We start from the raw sequence: 20,205 nt of genomic DNA, 5'->3' as shown, positions 1-20,205 counted from the left end.
GCTTGGTGCGAGCCTTAACCGAAATAAAGCGCAGACCGTCCCACTCAGTACTAGCAATACATCGCAGTGACAGTGCCATAATGAATAGGTCATAGCAAAAAGTTTTCTTCCTTACCCATGACATTGTGAGTGCTGTAAATGTGTTTTGGACTATAGACATATGTACGACAGATACTCGGATAGTACGGATTGATACTTAACGAGGTAAAGCGAGGGATATTATATTATCACTAATCATCTAAATTGCATAATTCGTAAATCATTAAAACTGAAATAAGTTTGTAGTTTTCAATGATTTGATTTTATAGTCGATTTGCTGAATAGTTACATTTTGGCTTTTCATTTAGTTTTCAAGATGCCCTTATTGTTTAATTGAATAGAAATTGAATATATAACTTACGAAACAAATCTCAAAATAGAAATGAAAAGATATGAATGTAGATCTATTATGATTGATTAAAATTAACATATATCAGCATTAGTAACTAAAATTGCTGTGTTTCAGACTTCATACTTGATTTGGCAAATTATTCTTTAAATCAAAATACCATTGCTATTGGTCGTGCAAAGATTTTAGTTTGTATGCATTCATTAAACTCTGGCAAACCATTTTATTTCGGCCAAGTCCATTATAAAAGCTGTAAATTGTTGATTATATGTTTTACTCAGGATATAAGAGAAATATTTGGTTGATTGAATTGAATGAACTGTCTCTAATTGAATTGGTTCCAATTTGTTCATTGTATATGGCCATGTCGTGCTAATTCCAAATTGCTAAACTGTGGTGACTTCAAGGGAATTTTACGCATTACTGGACATGCTTCATTTTCAGTCTGACATAAAGAATGTAATTGACCCCTCCTGTTTTGTTTTGGCGCCGATTCACATATATTCGTACACCCTATGTTCGTTAAAGAGAGTATTTACCTAAGCAAGTGATCAGTATACCTTAATTCTAACTTGCGTACAATTGGAAGAACATTTCAGATATAGAATTTTATATGAAAATAGAATATCACCATTTGATTTATCTTCTGTCATCATTTTTCCTCTTTGTCCTCATTATCTTATCTTCACGATCCATTCGTCAAATTTGAAACAATGATATTTTTGAAATAGTGTAAGAAAATCCCAATACAATATTTTCAAAACCCAGTTTATTAGGAGTTCATTATGAGTTCATTATAAAAGTATTGCTAATGTAGCAGACAGCAGGCTTTCTATCTGAGTATGAGAAAAGTTTTACGCGTAAGTCTAGGTCGAGCGGAATCCTTCAGATCTGATGACAAACTGGCCAATATGATTCAGTATTATCGTGATAAGACTGGTAAGTTTGTATCAGATTCATATATGCCTTGTCTTCTGGATAAGTTTCTGAATAAAAGAAGAGAAATTATTTCAAATCACGTTATTTGATGACCCAAATTCAATTCAGTTTATTTTGTGTCATACCTGATTATTGACTAGGGTGTGTACCCGGTATATGTTTTATTATTTTGATATATTTTCAATGCGGTCACTGAGGCGAAGCTCTCTTTTATGCCAATGTAGGATTTTTAGTTGGGTATTCATTGAGTTAATTTTCTAGATGTTTTATACTTTATCGTTATATTACATGTGTATGAATGTGTATTGCGAGACTGCGTATTATTAACAAATGCTAACCTTTTTCAACTGTTTATTATTTTCTTGTTTTTATGATAAAAAGCATACCAGTTGAGATTCAATTATTTTTGTGGCCACACTTTTTTTCTTTGAATAGTTCTACGATTGGTTAACATAATTATTCGATTTTCGTTAACATACCACAGGAATTTAAGAGCAATTCCACTCTTAGAAATTATCATCATATTCAATCGGATTTCAACATTTGCTTTTTATTGCGTGAATGGTGGTGTGTTGTGGTTGAGTGGGATAAACTTTCTGAAAGCTTTGATTTACAAACGTGCTACCAGAATATTTGGAACAGTTTTTATATCTGATATAAACACTTCAAGGGATTTCAGGTTCAAATGCGTTTATTAAACCCAGTTGTAACTGTATTTTAATCAATTAATTGCATTCAGAAAGTTTCACCCATGGAATTACATACTTGTCATACTGTATTGAATAATATTGTCTCAGCCCGTGACCATCCATTATTGAACAATGTTTTTAATTGTTCGTTCTTAGGCTGTAAATTAATTGTGATTGAACCTTCCTTGCATGGTGGCTTGCACTTAATATCTCTTAGGCATGTTTTCATGAAATAAGTTTGTCATGGAGAATTTAATGGTTGATTTTATAAGACATACCATGTTTGTTCGAAGTTGGTTTTATTGTATACTAAGATTTTGTGTAATTCATTGTATTACTCGGTCGTCTAGATTTATCATAATCATTCTTAAATCTGACTTAACATGTATAAATAGGCTATACATTAAAAGACTCAAAAAGGTAGCAATGTTGTTTTAATAGCTTGGAATAATTTCTTTATACTCTTCGAATCGAAATTCAAACATTCCTCGAATCAATATTTAAACATTCCTTATGTAATCTATATTTCTTTAGAATGGGTTGTCGATGTTTGGTATGAAAAAAAGACTTAAACATCTAAGGAATGTTGGCCCTTATATTACATATATCAATGTTTTTCGACTAGGCGAGAAAATCTGATCTCCAAAAATATTTTGAATTCATTGAAGTGGAAGATAGACTTTTATATTGGGAAATAAAAAGTGTCCCCATAATTTTTGCCCTATTGTCGAATGTCTAAAGAATTTCTATGTAGACAGGTCTTTATTTACACATTGAATGTCTTGTCTTCATACACAGTATAATCGCTGTACAATAAAATGGCAAGCGTCAATTGCTGGGCCTCATTCTTAGATGAAAAATTTCATCGTCATTTATGGATATGTTTTGAAAATTCAATTTATTGTATTGCTCTTTGTCTAAAGATAATTGCCACATAAATTCATTTCATGTTTTCGTATTTGAATGATATGAAGTGTTTGAAAGCATGCCTCTGTGTAGCCCACCATGCATCCTTACCGTTGATGCACTATATTTATCTGTAATATCAATGTCAGCTTTGTAATAGCTTTATTTTTTCTCTAGGGCGAAAATCAGGATAAACGTGGTATTTATATCAAGTCTGTCGTGCCAGATGGGGCAGCAGCATTGGTAAGCATGCATTCTCATGTCATAAAACGCCATCTTGATGGTTAGATTTCTAGAGAGTGAACTGATATAACTTCTGTTATTCAGGATGGCCGTTTACAAGCAGGGGATCAACTTTTAGAAGTAGATGGCAAGAGTTTAATTGGTGTCTCTCAAGAAAAGTGAGTTCTTAAAAACTATTCCCACACAGATTATATATTTATTTCTATGTCTAATCTATGCTATTTATCTGGTATTTGAGATTAATGATAACCATCTATATTGCTGTTTTAGGGCTGCTGAGTTGATGGTAAAAACAGGTGACAGAGTAACACTGAAAGTTGCCCGTAAAGCTGCAGTTTACCATGGACTTGCCACCTTACTGAATCAACCATCCCCTGAAATACAAAGAGGTAATTGTCTTGTTTTGTATTGTAATATCTGATTTAAAGTAGAGGTGTTAGTCAACAGTTGTAATGAATTCCCTTACGCTAATGGCAGTTATGCATGAATGTTGATCCATGTCTTTTGTAAAAGGGATTGGTTTCACGGGTATTTGGGTCATTATTAATAGTTCTGTCACTGTGCAAGTAATTCTTGACTCAGGGGCTTCAGTTATAACAATCACGAAAATATTAGTGAAGCGTAGACACATAAGAACTACTGACTCCCGTTGCAAAAAATCTCTTGAAACCAGCCTTGAAATTCTGAAAGTCTTCATTTTGTTAGTTTCTTATTCCCTTGCAGCATCACCGAGAAGGCCAACATCGCAGATCGAAAAGCCATCCAGGCCCCGTAGTGAAGATGCAGCTAGGTACCAGGTAGACATAGATGGTGAAAGTTCAGTAACTTTGAAGAGACGCTACAATAACAAAGCACCTGAACCAAGAGAATTCCAAGGTCGTCTGCTCAAAGGTCAAGATCAGACTAAATCTACTCCATCATTAAGTAAGTTACCTGTGGCACATTTGTTTGTGTCCATGTACACTAACCCAGGTACTAACGCGAGTGGTTGTGCAAACAATGGATATGATATGTTCTCCCCTTAAAACAAACTTCACTAAGAATCATAGTAATTTGGTTAATAATATACAATATTTTTGTGGTTGTTACTGGGGTAAGGGTGATTGATCTGCGATCCATTATTTGCACATCCTTTTTTATTTCAGCGACTCACTGTGTAGATAGTGAGTAGATGTGTCATCCCTTTTGTTTCTTTATCTCTTTATACAGAGCCTGAGGAGGGACTTAATAGCTACTGAGGCCAAGGATTTGCGCACTCCAACACTCAATCAAACCGATAAAGGATTACATATATTCGCGTTATCAAATATGAGTGAATTTCAAAGTTCGGTGTCGAATACCGACGGTGATAGCGAGCGGGGCGAGCAAAAAACAATTAAAACGAATATTGATATAAAAATGTCGGACCCAGAAAGAGAGGATAGTTTCGTAAATAAGATAAAAGACTTCTTCAGTTTTGGCACTGATGGCAAAAATGATAATTCTCAATTGATAAATGATAATATTGATGATAAAACATCAAATTTTGCAAAGGAGAGCAATAGTTTGCCAGAAAATAATGCTATATTAGGTAAAAGAATTGAAGATTCCGGGGATATTAATCTTCCTGACCATTCAGGTGATCTGGCAAAACAAAATAAATCAAAAGCCAGTGATACAGAAACTATGATTGAAGATGAATCTATATCAGTAAAAATTTCAAAGTTTTTTGAATTCCGTGATAACCGCAAAAAGTCATCAGAGAATGCTATGCCTAATTCAAATCAGAATGAATGTAAAACATTAGAAGCAGTTACCTGCCAACAAAATGAGCTGAATAATGTTACTATATCAGATAAGACGCCTTTGTTTTGTGAAAAAAGTGACCAAGATGAAAAGCTAAATACAACCCCACAAAAATTCCCTTTGAAAAGAAAATTGTCGGATCTGCTCAATCTTGAAAAAGCGGATACAGACAACACAGACAAAGTGCATTCAAAGACAAGTTCTGAGGATAGTGTACTTAAGCAGAGGTTATCAGATTTATTCGATCTTGGAAAAGGATCCAATCTATCTGAAATGAAAGATGATAGCAGTTTGACAAATGAATCAGAGGATAAATCTATGCATTTTGGTGAAATCTTGGAAGATGATGAACAAAAGGAAATTAAAAAGGCAAAGTCTAAGAATGATATAGAATATTTTTCCTCTGAGATGACATTGGTTTCAAATGATCACTCTGCAGGTATCAATCAGGAAGCTGCTGTAAATGGTGACTTGATTCATTGTACTGCCAATGAATCTAGTGAGCCAAAGAATGAATATGACCTTAGAAATGATCTTGTGAAAGGGAAAGACTTAGATTATGAAGCTGTTTATGATGAAAGTAAAATTGATGTTTTGGGGCAGTCTGTTCCTTGCTTACCAGTCTGTGATATGAGTGAATTGTCTGAGAAAGACACTCACTCTACTGCTGAAGTCAAATGCTTTGACAAAACTGACTGTGATATTGACTTACAAAGAATACCTGTCATTACTGCTGAAACTAGAATGATGAAAGAATATTCCATCAATGAACTAGTGCCTTCGTTTGATGGAACAGCTGATCCCATTGAAAATTCCACATTATTACCATGCTGCCATGAACCAAATTCTGAATCGGAGGAGGTAATCTACTTAGATGAGGCTCAATTGACGGATGAAGATAAGGAAATCTCCACCATAACCGACAGAAATAGGAGTTCCGACAAGGAAATGCCATCACCTGATAGCAATCAAGAATCCAACAATGATGCTTTAGTTAAAGAAAATATTATACAAATTGACATTCTCAATGAAGAACATCAGAGGCCAAATCAAGAGGTAAAAGGCAACAGTGATCACCTTGCTGCAAATAACTTAAGCGATATCTTCAGTGATGAAGAGTTGACTGAGGAAGAACAAAGATTAAAAGATGAAATCGATCGGCAACTTTCTTCACCACCTAAAATGATGCCTTTGAAGGTCACGAATGTGCCAGTTCATGTTGGGGATATTGAGAATACAAAATATGAAATCACTGACAAGGGCCCAGCTGATAATTCAAAAAAATATAGTTCATTCAATCCAAGAAGCCCACGACAGGAATACAGTATTGTTACTGAAAAAGAAACAGATCGTAATGAAAATCATTCTGACAGCGGTTTCAGTACAAATAGAAAATTAAGTGGTCAAAGTTCGGACAGAAGTGATGTCTATGGCTCAGATAGTGCTTCAGTTGTGTCTGAAGAACAGTTAATCGACGATGCCTTTTCTGGAAGTCAACCTGATGATGGTGATCGTGATGATGATATCGATGATAACATGGAGTACCGAGTTGACAAATTAGGGTTAAAGTACCGTCGCGGCTCCTTCATCACTAATCTAGAGTCTTGGGACAAAGGCAAAGCAGACCCTGCCCTGGCTGTTGAGCGTGTTCGCAAAGTGAGTGAAGGAGTAAGAGACATAAGAGCCTTGAGAACCAGAGGCAAATCTATATCTGATATGATTCAAAAAGCTGAAAGTCGCGTGAATGAGCCAACCATGCCAGTGAAACCCATTTTGAAGCAAAACACCACCAGTTCAGAAAAATGTCCACCTCCAGTAGCAACAAAACCAGTTCTTCGAGATCGTAGATTGAAAAGCACAGGAAATGTGTCGTCAGATATACCTTCAGCATCTAATTCTCGACCACTTTCACTCAGCACAGTTCCTATTGATATCAATGAAAAGGCCCATAGACTGACAAGTCCAATGACACCTGTCAAATCTTTGAAAGGTTCAGAAGGCAGACATTCTATTTCTGCTGAAAGGAATTATGTAGAAAAAGAACTTGGAGCAATGAGACGAACTAAATCACTAAGAGATGTTTTTGAAAACACAGCTCCTCATTCAACTACTGAAGCTGAAGCAGATAAAACAAAGCCTAAAAAAATGGCCAGTATTCTATCATCACTTGGTATGAGCAAATCTCGCTCATTAAAAGACTTGACTCAGAGTTTTGAAGAGGTTGAAAAAGCCAGCAAACACCCGAAGACATTAGTTGATAGGGACAAGGTGCCTGCAGATATCAAACCAAAGAAATCAATCAGTACCCATTCCGAAATCGGTAGTTTGTGGAAATCTAAATCATTGAAAGACTTAACAAATTCGTTTGAAGCCAATGATAAGAAAGCGGCTGAAGGAGAAGTTGTGCTCAGGCAAAAGCCAGGTAGAAGTCATGGTTCTAACAATGCAGATAATAGGAGTCTGAATAAGATGAAATCTCGGTCTCTAAAGGATATAACTAAATTATATGAAGAACGAGATAAGAGAGCTGGTGACTATGAATCAAGTTCTCCAAGACTTAGTAGTGCTGAAAGATCTGCTAGCACATCTTTGAGAAATATCAAACAAGCATGTGAAGAGAGAGATCATAAAGTAAAATCCCGGGAAAGTTCATCTTTAAGCTCCTCTAGACTTAGCAATTTGGAAGTAGTTCCATCTGGCTCTTTGAAAAACATAACTCAGAAATTCGAAGAAAATGACAAACGAGCTACAGTTGGTAGTTATTCACCTCGTGATAAAGTAAAATCACTTTCAAGCTATGGGAGCTTAGACCGTAGACAAATGAACTCACAGAGACATGCATTTACGAGTTCAGTTGGTGACAATTCTTGGAAAACTACAAGTCTCGACCGAAGGAATTTTGGCATCCAAAAACAAGATGGTTTTGATATGTATTCTGGTTATGATGATGGCAAATTCATAGAAGATAAGGTGGAAACTGACAACAGTGAAGATGCAACTTCTGAAAAGAACTCTTCATATGTTATCGACGAACAGGAAGTGCAAATGAAACCTGAAAATTTCATTTCAGACTTTGCACAAGTGAAAAAAACTGAACCTGAAATTACTGATAGCAAATTGGTAAGTCAGCCACTAGAATGTTTAAGTAAAGAGATTCTTGGAGGAATTATAGAGTCACCTATAAGAAAAGATAAAGAAAGAGTCACTGAGGAATCTCCTAAATCTCATGAACATATTGAACTGAATGTAGATATCACTACAAAAGTTGGTGAAACAAATGTTGAAACAGCTCACAAGGAAAATGGATTGGAGGAACAAGCCAAAGTTTCTGTTCCTGTAAGGAAGATATCTCTTGGTAAGATGAAATCAGCTCCTGATACCTCTGATGGGGAGGTTTTTGTGGCTCCTCCAAGAAGACATGATATAGCTACTGATGACAAGCAATCTCAGCCAAAATTAAAAGGACTGCAAGGTCTTGCTGATAAATTTCAGGAACAAATGGACAATGATATTGATGATGTAAAAAGAGTGAGGCGAAAATCTGAAGTTGAAAAACCCATCAATGTTCCAGCTGCCAAAAGTGAAAGTGATAATTTGATTCCAAGCAAGATCAGTTCTGGTTGTCCTGAAACTCAAATAGAGAAATCGTCTGCAAGATTGAGTACAATAAATCATTCACCTGAATACTCTGAAGCTATTTATAACATAATTGCAAATGATGATGAGCCTATTGATTTGATTAGTGCATCAAAGTCGTTTCAAGACAAAGCAAAAGCCTTTGAAAATAGGAAATTACCTCCGCCAGAAAAGAAAGACAAAAGACGTAAACCTCCCGGCTCACTTAAAAATTTTGCCAAAAAGTTTGAATCTTTAGATGCTGCTGACAGTGAAAAAGAAATTGTAACTCTGAGAGTGAAAAAGACTTCACCTGAAAAAACTGATGTAGTGTCCAGAGGTTCTTTACGTAAATCAATCCATCTTTTTGAAGATGAAGCTGCTAAAAGTGCTGTAACAGATGTCAAAGCCAAAGAACAAAAAATACAGACTGATATACCATCTCTAAAAATGCGTTTGAGATCGCTTTATACAACTGATAAAGCTGAAAGTGACCAGCAGCCCAAATCACAGGATCATGTATCAAAAAGAAGGTCTCTCCGACATTCAGTTCATCATTTCGAAGAAGAGAGTGCAAAAAGTGCTCAATCTATTGCATCAGGCAAATCTAGTTTTTCTGTTGGATTATCTTTAAAGGATCGTTTGAAGTCACTTGAGCAAAAAGCTGATGTTGATTCGCCGCCAAAAAAATCAATTCCTGCCAAATCAAGATTTCGTTCCGATTCAGAAAACTTGGTATCAATGGATGAATATAAGTCTAAGGAAAATCTACAACGAACACGTATTCTATCGTCTAAACAGGAAGCAGTTCAAACTAGAGACAGTACATTGCCGCAAGGACGTATTTCATTCGCAAAAAATGAAGGGCTTGGCAAAAAAGTGGATCCAATGAATGATACATTGAAAGCCGGTACACTGCCACGAAGATGGCGTACACGAGCAAGTAAAAGCGATGAAAAGATTCAGCCAAGTGCACCGTCATTTGTAAATGACACCCTTGTTGATTCATCCTCACAACAGGAGTCTGAAATTGGGGTATTGAATATGGTAAAAAATGTCAATTTGGAAGGTTCTGTTCCAATGGAAACAATATCGAATGACAATGTGGGAAAGCCTCAAAGACGTCGCCCTCAAAGAAAATCTACTGGTAGAGAAGAAGATTTAAAACATTCTGATTATAATACACCACCTGTGGCTGAGAAAAGTAGTGAGCCTATTCGCAGAAGACGCCCACATAGAAATTCTGCCAATGAAGATGAAAATCTAGAAATATCGAATGATAATGAAATAAAGCGTAATACACTACCTCAAGGAAATTTGAGTAGTCAAGATGAAAATAGTTACAAAAAACCTGAACATTTGGAGCAGAGTGAGGATAAATCAAGGATCAGACGAAGGTCCAGTGGCAGAAAACTGCCTGCAACGCCTGTTGAAACTAAATTTTCGGAGGATACTGGTATAATCACAAATGTTTCTGAACAAAAGGATGACAAAGTGGAAAGCAAGATAAATGAAACATCTTCCATTGACCTAAGAGGAGAAGTTGAACAAAAAGATGACGAAGTGGAAAGCAAGATAAATAAAACATCTTCAATTGACCTAAGAGAACAAGTTGATGGATCACAAGTAGAAAGCAAGATTGTTGTAATATCTTCAATTGACCTAAGAGAACAAGTTCATGGATCAAAAGTAGAGAGCAGGATTGATGAAATATCTTCAATTGAACTAAGTGAACAAGTTGATGGATCAAAAGTTGAGAGCACGATTGATGAAATATCTTCAATTGAACTAAGGGAACAAGTTGATGAATCAAATGTACCTGATTGCATTGTTAGTCAATCAATCACCAATGATTCCACCCAACCTAATGCTCAAAGCAATGAAGATGGTGCTATGTCTAAAGTAATTAAAAGTGTGAAAGGATTTTTTAACATCAAAGATGCTCAACCTCAAGATGAAAAAGAATCTTCAAACACCAAATCGAATCAAGAAAGCAAGCCATCGTTTTTCAGCTTTCGTGGTTCTAAAAAGGATAATGGCCCTGAAACAAGTGATATGGTACATTCTGTAGAAAATTCAAAATCTTTAAGTTCTAATGATATGACGTCCTTGGTTCATCGCAATACAGACTTCGAAGACAAGTCTGTTATTACTGTATCGGAAGAACCTCAAATTGAATGTGAAATAAAGCATGATGTGTCTTCAAGTGTTCCAATAGATGAAACTACTCATGTTGAAGTAAATTCCTCTATATCCTGCTCTAAAGAATCAAATGCAAAAGATTCCTCTGAGCAATTAAGTGTTCTTGATACAACAAATGATGCTGTTAAAGTAGCTTCTCCAACTACAGAAGAAAAGGCCATGAAAATGTCTCAGCAGACACTTGATATAGATAACCTTGTCACTGAAACCAAAATAACTGGTGTCTTGCAAGAGGCCTCGGATAAAGGAATGCCAAAAAGTGAAAGTGAACAATTTGCTACTGAGAGTAAAGATATATCTAAGTCAACTGAATCTCAACCATCCGAGCTAAAATCTGCTTATCCTCGAAGAAAAACCAGTTATTTTACACGTCATTTATCAAGATCATGGAAAAACATGGAAAATGTTGATCTGAATGATATTCCAAAAGCTGATGAACTGAAACAAGTTGGGTCTGATGAAGATGAGGAGGTTCTTGTGAAATCGGGTGATATTTCTGACATAACTAGGGTAGTTGAAAAGTGGATGGTGAAAACAGGAGCTGATGAAGCTAAGGCAAAACCAAAGGAAAAATCGTTTAAAGATTTGACACAGATGATGGAACAGCGATATCAAAAAGTTGAAGCAAAAAAAAATAAACAAGCTGAAGCTACATTGAGTAGAATTAAATCTGGTTCATTAAAAGACTTAACAAAAATACTTGAAAGTCGAGTGCCAAAAAGTGAAGAAGATAAACGGAAGATCGAAGATGATAAACTTGACAGACAAGCCATGAGTAATATTAGATCAAGAACATTGAAAAGTTTAAGTCAAAAATTTGAAGTTCAAGCGATGAAAACTGAACCGTTGCTATCAGAATCAAAATTAAAGCAGATTGAAGCTACTCTGATTCCGGTTGCTGATCAACAGAAACAAATAAAGCCTGTAGTCGGTGCTGAACTAAATTCACTTTCTAGATTCCATTCACAATCAATGAAGAACTTGTCATCAAAAAAACTGGATATTGAGCCTGCTCCTGTGTTAAAACGGGAACCAACACCAGAGCCTGAGGAGGTGAAACTCTTTGCTGAGTTAGGAGCTGTCGATTTTGAAAAATCAACAGCTGAAAAAGCATTTGATTTGATTGACACTGACTTTGATCCAATACCAAAAAATGATGAACCAAAAGTTGAAATTTCAAGTGCATTTGATGATTTATCCGATAGTGTTTTTCGGTCTAGTGCAACAATAAATCTTAGCAATGTTCAACGTCCTGTTATAGTGCGGCACAGTATATCGTCAATTCCGGTATCAATAACACCAACTGAAACAGCTTCAAAACGCCGGCGGAGGCGTTCTCGAGATAAAGACACTAAAAGGGAAATAAGTTCATCAGATAGCGTTGATGCTGTGATTGTAAATAAAGCTCGCCCCGTCGCTCGTGTTACAAATGAACCGATCGTTCAAAATGAATATTCACGATTACCCGTTCGAAAATACTCAGAAACATCCGCGAGAATATTATCGAAAACTACTAACAATAATAAAAACGATGCTAATCGCCGAGCGTCGGAAAGTGGTAATTCATGGCGACATCGTGTTTTAATGGACATTGACCTGTCCAGTGACGTTTTACCTTCTAAGAAAGACATTACAGGTGTTCCAAGTATTAGTAATATGGCTCTGTTAAAAACTAAGTCAAAATCTATGAAAGATTTAAAACTTAATTTTGGTGGTGCTAGTAGTAATAATGACAGTTCGCGTAGTCGGCTACAACGGCTAAGTAGTAGCGGTGGGTATAAGGGTTCTTCTGAAAAACTCAGTGAAGCGCGTAAGGAATTATTCGGTGGTAGCAGTAGTGTTCGTAAAGCTCGGTCATTAAAAGATCTAATCAGCGACCTCGAGGAACCGAAAGACACTGTGGCCAAAAAATGTGAAAGTCGGTTCAGTGTAGGTCAGCATTGTGCGTCTGGATCGGTGAAAAAGCGTATTTCAATGGCTGAAAAGTTGGACGAAAAAAGCCGGAGTTCACCAGATCTATCAGTGAACATAAGTAGCAGTGGCTATGAAGAAAATCTCTAAAACATGAGGTTTTGTTCATATAAAAGACGGGTATATAAATTTTACTGTATATTATGTTATTTCTTGTACATGTGTTTCCAAATGTGTAGCATGATTCTCTTCATAGTAATTAAATTTTTTCATTCAGTTATTTAATTTGGTAATTTATGCGTTAGTATTTAATTCAGTATCAGTGATTAGATAATGAAAGTGTATAAAGTAAAGAATGCAGTTAAGCATAATAGGTACTTGAGTCATTGGATATATATTAAAGTCATTTTCTTCTCTTGCAGATGATGAACCACGAGATCCTTATATTCGACCACCGCAACCTATTATTAGGCCAGCCTATGGATCACAGTCATCTAGAGATGCTTCAAATCGATCAAAATCTACATCAAATCTCGATAGCGATGTCGAACATGAGGAATCTCGTAAACGAAATCAGTCGTCTAGTACATTACCTCGTGAATACCACCAACATCAACAACAACAACAACTACAGAATGAATACACAAGAAGACCAGATAACCAATTTTCGAAATCGAATCCAAACCTTGCAAATGCCGGCATTGATAAAAACGCACCATACTATGGATGTGACGTAAATATGCGTAATAATGACCCGTATGGCAACAGCAGACCACCAGTCAATTCAGAACATGATAGACCACGTTCCCGCTACCAAGACAATAGTACTGATGTGAACCAATATCGTCCAAAATCAGATGAACTAGAGAATCCAAAAATGCAAGAATGGCACCAAAAGTACAATGACCAGCCACCACACGATGTGTCTAATCAGAGCATCAGATCTGACTTTGCCAATCAAGGAGGTCGACCTGATAGTTATTACCAGCAACAGCAGATTAATCCCAATTATATGAATCAATCACAGAATGCGTTACGCCAAGAGCCAGCTGGTCAAAGCTATAATAACAGACCTGAAATACCTCAAAGTCCGACCTATGACCAACGCAGTCCAAATTATTATCCACCACCTCCGTCGCAAGAGAACCAACCTGACCCGGCCACTGGTTATCGTCATGAACCCCAAGGGCAAACTGCTCGTCAGGACTCAATGCGTCGAATCGAAGATGAATTCGATGTACCTCGCAAAAAAAATGAATTCACACAACCTTCGTTCTATCAGAATACGCAACCTTTATCCAGAGAAATGACACCGCCTTTCTTCCAACTAAAGAATAAGGAAAGAGCACTGACTACACCTCCAAAACCAAAAGTTGCACAAAAGCCAGATATGCCTAAGATTACTCAACATGAGATACCGAAGTTAAGTATTGACCACACACGAACCCAACCTCACTTCTATGAAGGTGATAAGCAGCCGTTTAGTTATGGTCAGCCACAATTGAGAATGAATGGAAATGTAGAACAACGACGAGAGCCAGAATATAGATTGTCTTCTGGTAGCAAACGCCCTCCAAGTGAGAACAGATCTTCATTGTATAATCAAGATAATCAGATACCGAGGTCACCATCGGCATATAATTACGAGCCTCGTGTAATATTTAAGACATTTCCTGAAAAAACGAATGAGGCACCAGATCTCCCACCGCCTCCCTCTGATCACTTACCACCACCTCCCCCTGATAACAATGAGCACATCAATCAAGAAGTTCCTGATCTACCACCCCCACCACCTCCTCCAACTGCGTACCAATACGAGCATGATATCGATGATCCGTATGGAAAGCGTTTGCCTGAAAATCAGCGGTACCAACCACCATCAATGGCTCCACAATCTAACTTTGACAAATTGAGCCCAACTTATCCACCATATAGCTCAAATAATTCAGCTGATAGATTTAAAACAATCAATACCCACGAATCACAAGCGAAACTGCGGATTGTTTTACCAGAGGCTCCTGCTTCGCCATCACCATGGGAGAAAGAGGAGAAGGAACGAGAAGCCAAACAACGGGAGAGAGACTCATGGTTAATCAGAGAACGTGAAATTGCTGAGCTACAAGCAAAAGGACATTTGACAAATGAGGAATTGTCACGTTTGCAGCATTTACGAATTGAACAAGAATTTCAACGACGAGTCAAAGAAGCTGAGGAGAAAGATGATGATGAAGACGATAATGATCATGATATTCTTGATAAAGCTAAGGTAAGATATCCTTCAATTGAATTTGTTAGTTGTAGTTTATATGAATCTCTGATTTTTCATGTGCATTTTGTTGTGCAGACTCGGCAGAAGTTCACGGGAATGATTATCGAGGAACTGGAAAAGTCACAGATAATGCGAAAACAACAGGAAGAAAAAGAGAAGATCCGAGATATCGAAATTGAGAAGGAATCGCAAGAAAGGTAAAACTTTAATATTCCAATTGGCATACAAGAATTGATCTTTATTTTATTATTTTTAAAATTTATTTAAAGCCAACTTGAAATCTAATTTTGGTGTTGTTTTCAGGCACGAACGTATGTTGCAAATGTACGACCAGGAACGCGAAGAGCAACGTCAGCGTCTCCAGCGAAAACATGAGCGTCAAGAGCGAGAACACGAAGCATTGCTTCGTAAACAGAGGGTAGGGGGACAACTTGATGCACCTCGCATGTCGTTCCATGAGGTTAGCGTTAGTATAAACACACGAATCAGCAGAATGATTGTTCTTCAAACAGAAACAGAATCAAATTAGATGATTCATTATTAACACTATTGGCAGTTTGTATTGAGTAATCCAACAAAAATCTGCAATACCTCATACATACAAACACCTAACAATCCAAATGTGCTAACTTGAAATTATGCTTTTAATGAGAATAATTTGATTTACTTTTGGTGCAGATTCGTGTAAGAAATCTATTAGATGTAATTGAAGCTAAGCAATCATTAATTTGCATCTTGTACCAATAAATCATTCATGAGTAATATTAAGCATTCTGACTGATCATGTAGATACTTCTAACACTGATTACTAATACTGTACCTCGCTTTGAATCAGTTTATGTGTTGTGTCCTTTTTACTTCATAATAACTTAGCACTTTTATTGTTTTGATTTGCTGCTTTGTGCTTGTAGTGTTTCTTGTCAAGCCTGTGTCAGTAGTACAGGGTGCCAAAGCTATATGTTAGGCCTTCCTATTAACTACAAGCTTTATTCGAAATTACTAACCTTATCCAGTCTTTACTTCTATTGCACTTATTAACAATAATTCAGCATCTTTTTCCTTATGTATGACTGATGATATATAATGATGTCCATGAACCTAGCAAATGTGACATATTCTAACCAATATATATTTGAATCTTTTCTCATTCATTTTTGATGTTGATAATCAGAAATGCTAGTCCCCTGATGAGACAAACTTCGCCTGTACTACAAAGATATTTGCTTCAATGAAAATGCGCTTGTTAACTGTTTTTGCTTGATTTAGGAACTAAATAAGATTTTGCTTGAATTTGTTTTGATTTAGAAAATTTGATTAAAAGTAAATTTAATTTCTAATCGTTTCAACCAAAATGTATGTTGCAATCTGAAAGTTTTTTAAAGGAATGTGCAATACACTTATTTCATTCTCACACTTCCAAAATTTTTTAGGAAATTCGAGAGAAACAGCGAATGGAACAAGAAGAAAATAAACGCATTGTTCTTCAAGAGGAAGAGAAACTAAAACAGAAACGTTTGGAAGAAATTCGTCGAAAGAAAGAAATGGTAAGAATTTATGACTGAGAAATGGTTTAATTTTCTGACCTATTGGATTGTTAAAAATCATTTTTTCTTCCAGGAAAAGGAACAATTGCGTGAGATGCAGGAGGTTCGGGAGGCAGAAGAACGTACTATGAGAGAAGAGGAACAGAGGAGACGTCAAGAGGATGAACGCAGACGTCAAGAACAAATGGAACATCTCCAATATACAAAACCATTGACATCCTCATACGCTAACTATCAGCAGCCATATTCACCTCAGGACTCTAACCAAAATCGACCAGAGTTCAATATCTCAGTGAACAATCAAAACATCAATTCTTCAGGCCCACGCAAAGTTCACAATGAAAGGAGTGACGGTCCTCCTCCTCCGCAGCGTAATTCTTCATACGCATTAATGAATCAGCATCGTCAACAACCTCCTAGCCAGAACACCAATCGTACATCTCGTATTCCACCTGCCGTTCCTCCGAAAAAGAGCGTTTCATTCGATACAAACCTGACAACTGAAGTTTACAAAAATAACAATAACTCTACAAACAGCGGTATTCCGGCTTCATTGTCTATGCAAGGATTCCAGCCTTATGAGCCGAATACTGCTCCAAAATCATACCGCACAAATTCGTCTTCCTCATCGGGATTCCAACCACACACGCCCACATCTCCATCAACACCAGGTTCGATCTTTGATTACGATCCTGATTCGACACCACCCCAAAAATCTCAGCCGCATTACATGGTTACGAATACTCCAGGTGTTGTCGGTGGACAAGAAGTATACCGTGATCCTCGTTCACGTATCGAAGCCACGAAACGAAGTTCACAGCACGATGACTCGAGAGCTCCAGGTGAGAAGCTTACGTTCAGAGAGAAAATGAAGCTATTTGCTCAAGAAGCGGGAGAAAATACGCCAGTTGAAAAGAATAAAACTTCACGTACCCAACAGTTACTGGAACACCAATTCGCAACGCCTTGATAGCTTTATCTAAAGGCATTCATTACCACCTGGCTGCATGTGCATGTAACCCAATGTATCTTAAAAAGGTGGAAAATGAATAACTTTCATTGATCGTTATTTTACAAAATCCACAGAATATTGTGCTTAGTTGATATATCCCCTGATTATTCTTATATGTATTTATCTATGTAAGTTATTGTGTTGTTGGCAGTCTTTTTCACCAATTTTTTCATAAGTGGATCATTGAAAATATTTACCACTTGTACGCTGCAGCTTGGAAATCTATCCAGCCAATGCATATTACGTCCAGAAGAATTTTTGTAGACCTTTTACTGTTCATTCCTGCCATTCATCCATCCTAAAAGCTATTTTTAGAAATGTAAATTTATCAAAGATGAAAATGTCAAAATTGGATTATGATATATTGACTTATCTTATAGTTTATGCGTTATGCTAGAAATTCTGAAATGATATATGCATGTATTCGCTACTTATTATCTTTTCTATAAATTTATCGATGACTTTTGCCATCTTTAATCCTGCCTTAAATAACGATGGGAAATCGATTTGATACATATCACGTGTACTTTACATGCATGAATAACAGCATATCAGTTGCGTTTTGTATACCTGTTTTATCTGTCTTATCGCTCACTGTATGTTGTATTGTATATAGACTCATAAACTTGAATAATAGTTTTAATGATTTCATGAAATGAATTGTTGGGATAAAATATCTCAAAACCCAACTTCTGTTTAATCTGTTGGCATTGTTTTGGTGGAGTATTGTTTTACAGGGGTTTTTAGGGAATTGAATTATGAAGCGCTAACCTTGGAATTTTTCATTAATACACCTACTTTGATTCAAATCTACAGTTACGTTACACTTAACGTGGTTGTCGAAATATGTTATTTTTTTGGATACATGAATGAGGTGTTAATTCTAACTGGATCTAATTTGAGTGTGGGAAAAAATGATATGTTCTCTTAAGATCAGAATGACTCAAGATAATGTTTTTCTTATGTTAGTGGCTCGCGCTCAAAAAATTATTCTCACTTCAATCAGAAAAGGAGTAAAAAAACTTATTCTAAATAAGTAGGGGATTGTATTGTTTTACTATTCGCTGACAAAGGTAAAATATTTATGCGGTAGAATGAAATTTGGTCAAACAATCCTGACCTGTTCTTTAGACTAATTGGTGGCGGTGTTAACATATTGCAATGTATCCAAGCCGTCCTCTCACATCGCTAGTCATCTCTTTATTCATCTGAAATACAAATTACTGTTCAGATGAGATACAAATTACTGTTCAGATGAATTATTTTCCTGGTCTGTCACTTTATTACCAAAACGATCATTAACCATAAAGCATTCCATGCATAGAGTTAGAAGATTAGATTATTATCAACATCATTATTATTACTGTTATTATCATTATTACTGTGTGCTTGTTTGGTTTTCTTTTGAGAAAGATTTTTAAACAGTTCTCCGAAGATCGATTGATAAAATTAACACTAGTTGTGACATTCCAGTTATTAATTGTTGGTAGTTTAGTAGTACGTAGTTGTTTCGAAGCACTTTGTGATCATGTGTCAGCAGTGCACGATGTGTGCGATCCATGCATCACTTCACAAATGTCGTAAGCAAGATTTTTGATTGTTTTAGTTGTAAGTCGGACCCAAGATGAGAAAGGATAACATCAAATGCTGTTGTTCAGCGTGTGTCACTTACGTATATTATAATAGCAATAAATTATTAAATCAATCATAATGTATTGTGTGTATATAGTGAATTGTCTATGTGATTTGTGTATTCTTTTTTTCTAAAAAAAGGGGCATAGCCGTCGCGTCCTGTGTGTAAATATTGTGTAAATTATCATGTTTTATAAGAAGAGAAATGCTTTGATATTCGAATTGTATCTGTAATATACGTCAATGCGAGAAAATTGCTTATCATTGGTAAAATTGCCAAAATGACTTATAGCAGTAGTTATTGATGTAGCTTTCAAGAATTCTCTTTTTTTAAAGCTCTGCCTTAAACAAAATGTCCGAAATAACTAGTGGTATATAAATATGTACAGTATCAACGACATCCATATTATCTAAAAACATCTTTCATTAAGTATATTACTTGCATTCAGAAAAATCAACGAAAATACCATTCTTTGTTTTATAACTGATAACTTTTATCTTGTATTTATCTTCATAACAACTTTAACTCAGTTCTCATCTCTTTTCTTACTAAATTGAACGGACACTTGAATGTTACTTGTACAGTGTACTCGGAAATTTAAACTCCTAGAAAACTGCTCAAATTGTATTTATTATCTCACACTGGGAAGGGCAGTTAGTAATGAAACGTCGAGTGGGCTTTTTATGATACACTGTACTAAATTTTCACAGCATGGTGCACGGCTTTTCTCTCATTGTTTATTTGTTTAGGTTTTTATCAGCTTGGTCATGTTGTATTATTATTGTAATGTATTATGCTAACAAATATTGATTATTCTGTCATTTTACATATATATTTCAACAATAAATCAGTTATTTATGGTGATATTTAAATGAATGATAGCTGTCTGTATCTGGATCTGTATTCCCTATTTTTCAAGGATGCTTGAATTTCGGCTGAGCTAATCATGGACTGAATCTCTCTTCATGTCAACGTTAGAAAATGTCAACCATGTCATGCATTTTTATGGTGGTTGCATTCCCCATGTTCTAACTCAATAGGGTGTCTTAAATTCGAACTTCGGTAATGA

At 36.1% G+C, this 20,205-nt stretch overlaps 1 protein-coding gene across 1 annotated transcript in view; it reads left to right on the top strand.

The window, feature by feature from the left end:
- Positions 1-19,992, top strand: part of LOC141898108 (afadin-like) — a 32,765-nt gene extending 12,773 nt beyond the window's left edge. Inside the window, exons 17-25 of the mRNA XM_074783929.1 lie at positions 3,100-3,165; positions 3,250-3,323; positions 3,436-3,554; positions 3,889-4,089; positions 13,101-14,944; positions 15,023-15,144; positions 15,251-15,407; positions 16,378-16,491; positions 16,565-19,992. Of these exons, the coding sequence (XP_074640030.1) occupies positions 3,100-3,165; positions 3,250-3,323; positions 3,436-3,554; positions 3,889-4,089; positions 13,101-14,944; positions 15,023-15,144; positions 15,251-15,407; positions 16,378-16,491; positions 16,565-17,461 (3,594 nt within the window). The 3' untranslated portion in view covers positions 17,462-19,992. The remainder of the gene's footprint in view (positions 1-3,099; positions 3,166-3,249; positions 3,324-3,435; positions 3,555-3,888; positions 4,090-13,100; positions 14,945-15,022; positions 15,145-15,250; positions 15,408-16,377; positions 16,492-16,564) is intronic.
- The last annotated feature ends 213 nt before the right edge of the window (positions 19,993-20,205 follow it).

Source organism: Tubulanus polymorphus, chromosome 1, assembly GCF_964204645.1.
Source record: "Tubulanus polymorphus chromosome 1, tnTubPoly1.2, whole genome shotgun sequence".
Lineage (NCBI taxonomy): Eukaryota > Metazoa > Nemertea > Palaeonemertea > Tubulaniformes > Tubulanidae > Tubulanus > Tubulanus polymorphus.
This window is presented reverse-complemented; position numbering and strand designations above follow the sequence as displayed.